At 44.2% G+C, this 12,925-nt stretch overlaps 1 protein-coding gene across 1 annotated transcript in view; it reads left to right on the forward strand.

The window, feature by feature from the left end:
• Nucleotides 1–12,925, forward strand: part of PGM2 (phosphoglucomutase 2) — a 28,749-nt gene that overhangs the window by 14,570 nt on the left and 1,254 nt on the right. The window contains exons 7-13 of the mRNA XM_045834356.1: nucleotides 612–801; nucleotides 1,528–1,625; nucleotides 2,822–3,002; nucleotides 3,092–3,185; nucleotides 4,668–4,797; nucleotides 5,510–5,699; nucleotides 9,338–9,471. Coding sequence (XP_045690312.1) covers nucleotides 612–801; nucleotides 1,528–1,625; nucleotides 2,822–3,002; nucleotides 3,092–3,185; nucleotides 4,668–4,797; nucleotides 5,510–5,699; nucleotides 9,338–9,471 — 1,017 coding nt within the window. The remainder of the gene's footprint in view (nucleotides 1–611; nucleotides 802–1,527; nucleotides 1,626–2,821; nucleotides 3,003–3,091; nucleotides 3,186–4,667; nucleotides 4,798–5,509; nucleotides 5,700–9,337; nucleotides 9,472–12,925) is intronic.

The following is a 12,925-nucleotide window of genomic DNA, read 5'->3' on the forward strand; positions in this document are numbered from 1 at the left end:
AGATTATAAAAACAATTCCCCCCCTGTGTTTGGACTTGCAAGTTTATATTTTGTAATGTTTAAATCTTTCACATATTGGTGGTTTTTACTTTTGTATGAGTTGTGAAGTAGGAAAGCAAATTAGATTTTTTTTTTAAAGGTTTGCCATTGTACCAGCATATTAAGTTGAAGAGTCTATCCTTCTTTGACCAGTTGGAAATACTCCTTTTATCGAGCTCTAGTACCAGTTGAGTGTTTACTATATACATCAGGTCATTGCTGCGGGCTGGAACCTGAGCGGGAGGGGGGGTCCGCCCTTCCACCCTGCTGTGGGGGTGAGTGCCCTGTCGTAAAACAGACTCTGAAGGTGTCAGAGTTGCTGAAAATAACTACAGCGTACAAGTTAAAACTCGAATATGTTGGGAGAGGGCTCTTGTACTGGGGAGAGAGTAGGTAAGTCTTATTTCATCTTTGTAAAAGATGGAATTAGAATGGTCCTTTGGGGTCTATACATCTGTGTTACATTGACGTCTCACGTTCTGAGGGATCTGGGTGTGTGACCTGTTGCAAACCTTCCCGTGTGGAGTCACGTTTGTGTGGCTCATCATTTTCCACGACGTGTCTGATTCCAGGAGTGTGAACAGGGAGACCAAGCTGAAGTTCGTGCACACCTCTGTCCACGGCGTGGGTCACCGCTTTGTGCAGTCGGCTTTCAGGGCGTTTGACTTTGCGGCTCCCGAGGCCGTTCCCGAGCAGAAAGACCCCGACCCTGAGTTCCCAACCGTGAAGTACCCGAACCCCGAGGAGGGGGAAGGTGTCTTGGTAACCTAACACTTTTAATGTAAAGTTTACCTCTTATATTCAAAACTATGACTGCCGAGTAAGATAAGTTTTTATGTGCTTTCGTTGTACTGAACAAAAATAATTTCATCATTGGAAATATTTATATTTATTAGTCTCTCATCCGTTTCTTAAAGGAACTTTCTGATTAGATTATCTTAGCATCAGGATATGAGGGCTGAAATCTAAATGCTTTAAATTTAATTTAATTGATTAAATTTAAGTTACTGTGCTTCCTTAAGGCCAAAAAAGAAGCAGTAATAGAATGGAAGTTCATCCCATGAGTTTTATTCCTTCATGGTCATTTTTCTGATATGAAAATATGAAAAAATGAAAAAATATGAAGGAGTGCTGTTTAAATTTTAGTACCTTCAGCCTTTTTAAAGGGCAGGGTAACAGGGATACCCAGTCAGTTTATTCTGGTGTGTGAGGCTGGTTGCAGGCGAGGCCAGGAAACACCAGTCCAACCACACCCACACTGTCCCGTGTGCAGCGGATCCCAAGGGCAGGCTTGGGTCACGGGCTGATGCTCCCGTGACCTCACCTGACTGAGGAAGGAACATGTGACCCTCCAAGACCAGCTCCAGAAATAAAATTCAGCCTTAGTTTGGAGGAAGTTCTCTTTTAGTGCTGACATAACTGAATGTTTTCAAAGACAACAGTCTGCTTGATTCTTGATCGAAGTCCTTTTTTTCTGCTCTCTTTCAGACATTATCTTTCGCTTTGGCTGACAAAATCAAGGCCAAAATCATTTTAGCCAATGACCCAGATGCTGATAGACTTGCTGTGGCAGAAAAGCAAGACAGGTACCAATTAATTATGATTACCTACCGAGTAGAAAATATAAAGGGTGACCTCCTCGGCAGTCGCATGTTCCTGGGGAGACTGGACCTACTTGGAAATATGTCCCATTTACTTTGCAGACGGTCTCCTCACTGAATTTCCGTCAAGTCCCCCAATGTAGAGCAAGGTGCTGCTCCAGGGCCACACGATTGCTGGGCAGGCCTAATGCAGATTACACCAGCCCAGTACGAACCTGGGATTGAAATTACTGTCTGTTATCGTCCCTCACTTTGTCACTGATTGCATTAATATTAATGACTCAGTGCCTGACGGGCGCAGAGTACTTGGCTTACTGCCGGCTTTATAGTTCTGTACTTGCCGGTGGGTTTGGTAAGAAGCTGGGCCTCCAGGGAAACGTTGAATTCGCATTGAGCAGACGAGAGAGGAGTAGCTGTGGACTACTGACACAGTGTCTAAGGCAAGCTTGACTGTCGAGTTTGGGCAGAGGAGTGGCAGGTAGGTAGGTGGGGGGCGGCGTGGAAAGGTCAGCAGGGTCCAAGGAGTTTCTGGTGTCAAACGGCATACGTGAGGTTTGGGGGGTGGTGGAGTGTTACCAAAGAGTTAGGGCTTTAGATTACCATCAAACAGTTCAATTCTGTATCCGTTTTTAGAAAATTAGGCTGAGGGGAATCATGCTGAAATGGGAGCTGTACTCTAGCCACGTGAACCAGAGAGGAAGTGAATCGCACTGTGTCTCTGGCGCGCTCCTCGCCGTAGCTCCAAGCCCGGTCTCTGGGAGGGGGAAGCTCTGCCCTCTCAGAACTAGCCGTGCTGACCCAAAATTAAGATACACACGCTATTGTTATACTAGGGGATCACCGCAGTTCTGTGACATTTAAAACCAGCCGTTGCTGAAGACTAAGAGAAGGCGAGTTATATGTCATCCCTGACATGCTTATTTTACATGCCCCTCAAAGACTGGGTGTCTATCTAGGTAAACCGGCTGAGACGTGGGAGCTGCTCACATTTTTGCGAAGTGACAGTCAGATTGCTGGCCAGTTGTTTAAATATGAAATAATAAGAACAGTTCCCCCAGAAACTGCTTGCAGCCATGTTTGGCCTAATTGTCTGTGCCAGCGACTCCCAGTGCCCCTCCATCCCAGTGCCCACCCCCCACCCCTGAAGATCACAGCAGGGTATGGCTTGCTTTGTCTTCCAGTGGTGAATGGAGAGTGTTCTCAGGCAATGAGCTGGGGGCCCTCTTGGGCTGGTGGCTCTTCACTTCTTGGAAAGAAAAGAACCAAGATCCCAGTGCCCTCAAAGACACATACATGTTGTCCAGCACCGTGTCCTCCAAAATCTTGCGGGCCATCGCCTTAAAGGAGGGTTTTCACTTTGAGGTAAGGCGTCCGGGGACGTGGGCTTTCCCCTTCCCTTCGCTCTGTAGAAGGTCTAAGGCACATCTCTCTGTTTTGGATTATCCCTTCAGGAAACACTAACTGGCTTTAAGTGGATGGGAAACCGAGCCAAACAGCTAATAGACCAGGGGAAAAACGTCTTATTTGCATTTGAAGAAGCTATCGGTAAGGAGCAGTGAGCATAGACTTCATTAATATGCAGAATGCAAGTACAGGGGGAAAGGGGTGGGTTTGGATTTGGGTTCAAAGAATCAGTGTGAAACAGCAGCACACAGTTCGCTTTGCTTCTGTGGCATTCACAGAGCCTTGAACTTCCTACCTTTATTGGCATCTCAGTTTGTTTTCAGCTAAAAAGAATATCTGGCAAGTAAACAAGCCACTAATGTCAGCAAGTGAATCCTTTCCCCAGGCGATTTAAAACAGTGGTGTTCTGCGCGTGGCTGCTGGTCGATCAAGAATCCACATATTTGGGGAGTTGTGATGTTTCCTCAACTGTGGTATTAATATCCAGGCCTAATATAGTTTGTTCCGCCTCTGAAAGTGCTCTGTGGAGGTCTGTTCAGGGGAAAGGAGAATGTTCCTTCATGAAAGCCATTGTCTACTGAAAGGAGGACCCCAAGCCCAGCCAGAAGGACTGAAAAAACACATGTCTTAGACTGTCAGTAGGAGAAAGCAGAAATGAGAGCGAGCTACAGAAACCCAAAATTCAGATGGTGGTGCTGGGGGTGTTTTAGCTATTCATTTAGTAACAGCTTTGACACATTACACTTACTCTATAATATGTATTCTTGTGATTCACCTGTCTTATTGCCTGCAGTGCACGTAATATGTAATTTATCAAATGCAGTGCAGTTGCTCAGCTTTGCTCTTTTGTGGTTACAATTGGCAGTCTTGTCTTTCTATAGATTTTTATTTTTAAGAAATGTTTATGTTGGTTTATCAAATATGTATCCCACATTGACTACAGTGATCCTGAGAGAAATGGACACTGACCTTAGCCTACAGCAGCTTTGAAAGATTTAGTTAAATAACCACACAAAAGAGGATAGGCCAGGTATCAAGATGAATAATATAACTCACAAGAACTCCGGGGATTCTGAGAACAGAATAAGCCCTGGCTGGAACAATGGGGAACAATTTTGTGGGAGCTGGAGGAATTTGGGCTGCACCTTGGAGATGAGCACACTTGTCTAGGAGGAAGCCTCTCCTTACAGGCCATTCAACAAACACTTCCTGAAGGCCCGGCGTGTGCTAAGTGCCAGGCTAGATTCGTAAATATAGTAACGGTGAATGAGAAGAATCCACATGCTCATACTGTACAACCTCTTACGCAATTGGATGCATATAGATATGTGCGTGCACAGTGTTGTCAAGCAGCGGTTCCCAACCTTTTTGGCACCAGGGACCAGTTTCGTGGAAGACAATTTTTCCATGGGTGGGGGGTTGGGAGGGTGGGGATCAAATGAGCTCAGGCAGTAATGTGAGCGAGTGATGGGGACCAGGATGGACCTTCTCTTGCTGGCCCGCCACTCACCTCCTGCTGTGCGGCCTGTTTCCGACTGGGCCACAGACCAGGTATCGGGTTGGGGACCCCTGTTATAAAGGAACCCACTCCTAAGCATGTGTATCTGACACGTGTTTCTGCAGGATACATGTGCTGCCCTTTTGTTTTGGACAAAGATGGAGTCAGTGCAGCTGTCATAACCGCCGAGTTGGCCAGCTTTCTCGCAACCAAAAATTTGTCTTTGTCTCAGCAGCTGAAGGCCATCTATGTTGAGTAAGTGTCTATCAACTCTATTTAATTGAAGGAATGTGTTTTGATTAGTTTCATGAGTACAACGTCATAATTTGATGCATGTGTATATTGCTACATGACCACCACGGTACGTCTAAGTAACATGCATCACCACGTGTGGTCATGTCTTAAATGTGTTATGTTCTCTCGTGTGAGATACTAATAGTCTTTCTAATGCTCTTCCCTTAGTTATCAGTGCTATTTCTTATGAAAGTAAAACAAGAGGTTATCTTTTCCTTTTGATACTTAACCACTTACTAGTAATTACCATTTCTGATGGCATTAGTCTTTACCAAATGAGAACATTAGTTGCAGGATATGATTTTAAGTGAGGCACAAAAAGATGAAATGTGTCCGTGAAACATCTATTTAGTCTTTATGGAAATCATTCAACTCTGCCTTTCTGGTACAGAAGCAGCCAGACCCAGAGCATAATGCCGTGGGCGTGGCGTGGCTGCACCCCAGCAGAGTTTTTGCCCACACACAGAGGCTGAGGGCAGGGCAGCGGCTTGGTGATCCCTGGGGTGAATTGCTGCACCTCTTTTTTCATGCTACATCAGTGCTCTGGAGCTAGTCCTGGTCATTTGTTTTGGCAACTGATGCAGAATGTACTTACTGGCTGCTGCCTATCCTGGATCCACTGTGCAGAATCGCGTGTTCCTCACTTGGCCTGTATTTGGATTTGTTTTGACAGGTACGGTTACCATATTACCAAAGCTTCGTATTTCATCTGCCATGATCCAAACACCATTAAAAAATTATTTGAAAACCTTAGAAACTACGATGGGAAGAATAATTACCCAAAAACCTGTGGCAAATTTGAAATTTCTGGCATCAGGGACCTCACCACTGGCTACGATGACAGCCAGCCCGACAACAAAGCTGTAAGTGAGGTCCACTTTCGTCAGACTCCTCTATTTACCTACTATTACGCTGTAAAAAGCTTAGCATATATCACTGTGATACTATGACTTATTTATTTATTTTTAAATATTTTATTTATTTACTCTTAGAGGGGAAGGGAGGGAGAAAGAGGGAGAAAAACATCAGTGTGTGAGAGATACATTGATCGGTTGCCTCTCACAGGCCCCCAACTGGGGACCTGTCCCACAACCCAGGCATGTGCCCTGACTGGGAATTGAACCTGTGACCTTTTGGTTCACAGGCCAGCAGTCAATCCACTGAGCCACAACAGCCAGGGCAGAGAAAATGATACTGTGATTTATACTAAGAAGTACATATTTGATCTTCATCCCCTTTTCTGGCACAGAGCTCCTAAAACCCTTAGAATTAAGTGATGAGAGCATAAAGGTGTCTTGTGTTGATAGGGTGACTTTTGGAAAGCACCTAAGGAGGGGTCTGGTTGGCTGGAAAACCAACCAGGTGATTAGAGAGTCAGAACTCTCAGCCCCACCCAGCCTTCTGGGGAGGGGAAAGGGGGTGGAGATTGAGCTTAATCACCAATAGCCAGTGATTTAATCCACCACGCGCTTGTAACTAAGCCTCCCTGTAAATCCAAAGGGACGGGGTTTGGAGAAAGGTTTGGGCAGAGTTGCAAGCTCATAGAGGGCATGGGAGCTCCCTGCTTTTTCCCCATACACTGCCCTGTGTGTCTCTTCTATCTGGCTGTTCCTGAGTTACACCATTTTATAAAAAAATCTGTGAACTAGTCTGTAATATGTTTGAGTTTAGCGAGCTGCTGTAGCAAATTAATCAAACCCAAGGAGGAGGTCTTTGGAACCTCCAATGCAAAGGTAGTTAGAAGCACAGGTGACAACCTGGTCCTACCACTGGCATCTGAAGGGGGGAGGGGCAGTTTTGCAGGACTGAGCCATTAACCTGTGGAACCTGGTTCTGTCTCAGGTAGACGTGTCAAAATTGGGTTTAACTGTAGGACACTGGGTGGTATGGGAGAATCACTCGGTTGTGTGGGGAACCACCCCCCCATCCTACCCATAGTTGGAACTGGGTGCAGGACCACTGCCATCTTTATCACACCGCCGACAACCGCCTTCCCTCTGTTTTCCTCCCTGCCTTTACCACCCGCTTTCTAAATAACGTGCTGATGGGGTGGTGTTTTGACTTACAAGCTCTCAGACTTTATTAGTTTTCTGTCACGGAGATCAGGGTTTAGTTCTTGCACTTACAGCATTCACCCTTCCCCTTTCTCTCCTGTCCTCACAAGGCACTTATATCCTGTGACTTCGGGTGACTTCGGTGTTTCCTGCTGAGCTCAGCCATGTACTCTGATTAGGTTCCTCTCATTTGTGTGAAGAATGGTTTTCCCCGTCGTTAATTGTCCCTTCGTTCTTTCCAGTGCTTAGGTCTCTGTGTAACTATCACCAGTCCTTCCCCCGTCTTCCATACGCCGCTCAGTAGGGTTTCCGCGGGTCCAAGGATTTGGCCCGTTGGTTGGTTCTGTGTTGTTTCCAGCAGCCTCCCTCCTGGTCCCTTCCCTACTCACCAGGGTTGGGTCCCTTGCTCTGGGACCCCATGACTTCCTCCTTCTGCATTCATTTTCCTTAATCTCACCCTCTAGGAACTTCCCAAGAAAAAGGGAATGGGAGGTAAATCTGAGACATGTAGATCTGAAAATGTCTCATTCTGCCCTCGGACTTCATGGCCTCGGTTTTGAAAGCCTTGCTCCATGGTTGGCCGGCATCCCGTGTCGCCATTGAGCATTCATGCACTCGCTCGTCCACTCATCCGTGCGGGAAGGAGCTGAGGCCGGCCGTGTGCTGCACACGGGGTGCTGAGGGCACCCGTCTCAGTCCTTCTCATGCCTTGTTCCTGTCTCTGCGGGAGGGTTTGGGAACTCGGGATTCTGAAATGTCAGGGACATACTTCCACGTGGGTCTCTTTTTTCTAAATTCCTTTTCCTAAATACTTGGTTGATCTTTGTTGGTCTGCACAGTCACTTCTTTTAGTTTTGAGAAATTTTCTTGATTTTTGCATCAGAGGAGGAAGCTGCATGGCTGGATGGTGGTTTTCCAAATAACCTGTTCCCCTGCGTTCTCTGTGCTGCCTGTCTCTACGAGTTTGTAGTGAGATGCCAGCTCTCCAGGACAAGTGTTTTACTTCCTGGGTTTCGTTCCTTCCCATCGCCCATCTGTGTTTCCTTGTCCTACTTTTTGGGAGACTTTCTCCATGCTTCTGTTGACTACGGATTTCAGCTCTTATGATCTAATTTACTAATAATGGTAATCCTATTCTCCTTTCATGTGTATAATATCTGAATGCTTTTAAGGATAGTAATTATGGCTTTTTTAAAAATGTAGGTCTTTTTTTTGCTTTGTATTGTCTTTATTCTTTATTTCCTCCAAGTTCTTTTTATTTTTTTAATTTGTTTGTTTTGAACTCTGTCTTTCATTTGTTATCTTTTCTCCAAAGCCTAGTAAACTTTAATTGTCCTTCGGGCACTGAAAAGCTGATTGGAACCTCTGTGTGTAGGCACAAGCCTTGTCATCTGGCAGACTTCACTCCGGGGAGGTAGGATAGCAAATGAACTTTTGTATGGGGGCCCCATCTGGGGAAGCCTAGCTTTCATCCTGATCTCTTGCTTGAGGGCCATGCATTGGATGCTGAGGCCCTTTAAGGGTGGAGAGGTCCTGGGGGCATGGGAAGAGGGGGGCTAGCATTCACTGTGGACGCTAACCTAATTTCTGTTTGCACTATACGCTACCCTCCATCGAGCCTGGTGTTCTCAGCTCCTGAGACTTTCTGGTTCTGTGACACCAGACAATTAAACCATCTTCTATGAGCTGGTTGCCTGATTGTGTTGTCAGAGGGTGAGGATCTGAGAGGGCCTGATAACTACTTTAAAACACTGCTTTCGCCTCTCCCCTGCCCTTTGCATTACCTGGTGCCTCCAGGTAGTGAGCTTGGCCAGGGTTCTGTGGAACACCTTGTCTGTCGCCTGCAGGTGCTCAGCTGTCGTCCTGTGTTCCAGCAGGTCAGTTCTGCTCCTCCATCTGTCTCCTGACTTCCCGGATGGGCTGGCAGCCCCATGCACTGCTGTTTCCTGCTTTCCTCTTTGCCCTCGTGTGGGTGTTGTTTTCATGCTTCTGTCACGTTAGCAGGGTTTCCAGAGCGTGAACACACCTGCCAGAAGCTGTATCTTCTATTTGTTCATAGACTTCTTCTGCAAAGTTGAAGAAGATCTAGTGTTGTTCTTTTTCTATTTTTGGAATGCATTATTAATCTATTTAAATCAGTTTCCTGTGCAATGATGTATTTCAATTTTAGTAAAGCTTTAGCAGTTTTAATGAACAGAACAAAGGAGGTTAAAAAGCTTAATAAACAAAATTACCTAATTTTCACAAATTTCCTGATTATCATTATCCAGTATGTCATTTATATGGAGTACCTTTCCAGATTTTTCTCAAAGATGTTCTTCTTTCTGCACCAGTGAATTTGTTTGGCATATATTTTCATGCTCATCCAGGGGAAACTATTACTTAGGCCAGAAGAGTTCCTGTTACTATTTAAATGTAGAACATGTATAATTCATTCTTCCTACTAGGTTCTTCCTACTAGTAAAAGCAGCCAAATGATCACCTTTACCTTTGTTAACGGTTGCGTGGCCACCATGCGGACCAGTGGGACAGAGCCCAAAATCAAGTACTATACGGAATTGTGCGCCCCGCCGGGAAATAGGTAAGACCAGATGGCAGCTGCTGTGGTTTTTTGTCCCTAAGCTTCCTACGTGGTTCTGTGCAAATGCTAAGTGAAACATGTCGTCTTCCCAGTGTGTCGTGTAATCAGGAAGGTTGTTTCAGGACCTCCAGCAACACTGTGACATTGACAGCTGCCTGAAGCCTCCAGGGACAAGCGCGTTCACTTTCATCATCATTATTCACTTCTCTTTCTCTCCCAACTTTTCTTAAAGAAAAGCCAATATCAAAAACAGGCCTTGCACCGCAGAACTGGGGGTCCGGTAGCTTCGGGGTCCCGTCTCTGTGACTGTGGGGAAGGGATGGGTTGGTCACTGTCCAACAACTGGGACATTTTGAACTTTTTTTTTTTAAGTACTTTATGTATGGTTTTTTTAAAGATTTTTTTATTTATTTATTTTTAGAGAGGGAAGGGAGGGAGAGAGAGAGAGAGAGAGAAACGTCAATGTGTGGTTGCTGGGGGTTATGGCCTGCAACCCAGGCATGTACCCTGGCTGGGAATCGAACCTGGGACACTTTGGTTCCCAGCCCGCGCTCAATCCACTGAGCTACGCCAGACAGGGCCATTTTGAACTTTAACAGCTATGGTGTGTGTTTCGGTTCGCATGTGTAAATGTGCTGCTGGCGTACCCACCTAACCTATAGCTAACTAGCACTTGTCTATTTAGATTACAGTTAAGAACTGGGGAAAAAATTTTAAGGCGAAGTCAACTCCATCCAATAGAAATAAAATGTGAGCCACATATGCAATTTAAATGTCCTACTAGTGCATAGAAACAGGTAAAATTAGTTGTAACAATATGTTATTTGACTTAGCATATTTAAATGTCATCATTACAATATGTAATCCATAACAAAAATTATTAATGACATATTTTACATTTTTGTCACACGAAGTCTTCAAAATCCATTTGGTGTCTTACAGCTTACCATGTATCTCAGTTCAAATGCCAATTTAAAAAAATACTTGATATTTAGATTTCACAAAATCCACAGTTGAAAAAGTAGATTTTGATGCCCTAGTTGTTCCAGTCATACTTAAATTTTCCAACAACTGAATTGAGTGTCAGTTTTTAAATTTGAACTTCAATCTGTCAGATTTAAATGAAATTAAAAAGTCAGTTTCTTGGTTGCGGCCAGGCACATTTTGAATGCTCTGTGGCCCCATGTGGCTAATGGCTACTGTAACAGACAGCTTACACCCAGGTAGTTGTTACAACATTTGTATACTGAAGTTTTGCTTGTACAAGGGGTTTTCTGGTTTTGAATCAAATTTGCACGATGTGGAAATAGAGGCAGAGGAAATTTACTGAGCAACTTAAATTGCGAGGCGATAGCAACTAAAAGGTAGCAAATTAGTGGGGTAGGGAAACAAATGTTAGGGTCAGACTGTTCTTAGACAGGGAAGTGAGTGATGATAGCAAAGCAAAAATTCCAAAGCAAAACAAAACTAGAAAAAAAATACTAAAGCAAAACAAAACTAGCAACACGGAAACAAGAACTCAGAATGTCACCACTCCGGGAGTTTATTGTAAGTGAAGTAGCATTCCGCACCCAGTGGTCCTGAGGCTTCTGCATAACAGTTCCAGAGCAGTCATGACTATAGGTCTCAAACGTCAAGATACTCAAATATATTTTCTAAGTCATGGGACTATGTAATAATATTTCGTTCCAGATTCCCATTCAAAACCTTTTTGTGCTTAAAGGGCAAAAACTCAACTAGGTAGCAACTTAACCAGATAAAACAGCTTATTTTCTAAGCGTTTTGAATTACCAGTGTCTTACTGAATACTGTGCAAGTGTGTTTCCAGGTGTGTTAAGTAGCAAGCTATTTGCTAGTATATTGAGTGTGGTTGTCTATTGACCTCTTTGTCATTCTTATTCTCACTCAGTGTTTTTATGTCTGTCCTACTCTTTTGAAAACAGATCGACATTAGTCCAATTTATAAAGGTTTCCTGTGTATATTTGTCTTCTCCTTTTCATTAGCCTGTGAAAATGCGCCTAACATTTCAGAAAAGTTTCCTTTATAATAACAATACTATTGAATGTTTAAGAATGTTTAAGGATTGTATTGAAGATCCTGGCTTGCTTTTATCAACATTAAATGCAACATGAAGCAGGAAGCCGTCCCTGGATGTGCCGTCAGGGCTGAAGCCAGGTGCCAGTGCGCCCGCCGTGCGGGCCCAGTGAAGCCACCCTTGAGGTTTCTGTTTTCTGATAACTGTAGATCCTACGGAGTCGGGTCGTGAGTTTCGTTTACACCTAGAATTTCACGACCCTAATCCTTTAGAATGCAACCCCCTTATTTTTTAAGTTCTGCCTTTTAAAAAATACTTGTGTCGGTGTTGCTGTCTTTAGTTTTTATTTCGGAAAATTTCAAACCTACAGAAATGTTGAAACAATGTAGGGGAATGTCACGTGCCCTTACTGAGACCGGGAGTTGGCGAGCTTTGCCTGTAAAGAGCTAGACAGTAAATATTTTCGGGTTTACAGGCCGTGTGGTCTCTGCACAGCTGCTCAGCCCCGCTGCTGCAGAGAGAAAACAGCCAGTACCTGAAGGGATGCCTGTGGCAGTGCTCCAGTAAAACCGTGGTTACCTGGTTACCGTAACAGGCCAGAAAGCCCTAATTTGCCCACCCCCACCCCTAGAATTAGCATTGTATGATATTTGCTCTTTCTCACCGTGTGTGTGTGTGTGTGTGTGTGTGTGTGTGTGTGTGTGTGTGTATTCGCCCTGAGCCATTTGAAGTAAGTCACGGACTTCAATATGCATTCCTAAGAACAAGGACATTCTCTTACTATCAAAGGTTTAAATAATAGTTGTATCAGGCAGTATTTGAACAAACAAACCAGTAGGAGCTATATATAGATACATCTCTCTATATATAGACATACAGATTTGTGTCTGTAGATATAATAAATTTACTGTCAAGTTTCAATTTTAGGTATGTGGTTGAAAAAAAAACACAATGATTACTAGTTATGTGCCTTTGAGAATTGTTTTTTTTCTTCAGAGCATACTTACGGGCTGGGGGCGGGGGGGAAGACCTGTGTGGTTCCTATGTACTTATAAAGCATAATTACTTCATATGTTACCAGTGGGGGTAAAAATAATTGTAATGAGAGCTCCATTTATTGAGGTTTTTGGGCCAGGTTGTGTCCTAATTGTTTTATGTAATTTCTCTCAGTCTATACAACATCTCCTTGGGAAGGGTCAAGTCTCTATCCCAGTTTCACAGAGGAGGAATCTGGGCCTTCCAGAGGCTAAGCCACTTGCCCAAGGGCACCCCCTAGTAACCAGTAGAGCCAGAATGAATAAAGTGGGTTCATAAAATATAATAAATGGATTGTTTTTGTTGTACTGCTTAACTTTCACCATGTAAAAATGGTCTCAACCAATTACAAGAATTGCCATTTCCATTAAAATAAAGTTTGC

The sequence above is a fragment of the Phyllostomus hastatus genome, unplaced genomic scaffold, assembly GCF_019186645.2.
Source record: "Phyllostomus hastatus isolate PE091 unplaced genomic scaffold, TTU_PhHast_1.1 phas_contig_196, whole genome shotgun sequence".
Taxonomy (NCBI): Eukaryota; Metazoa; Chordata; class Mammalia; order Chiroptera; family Phyllostomidae; genus Phyllostomus; species Phyllostomus hastatus.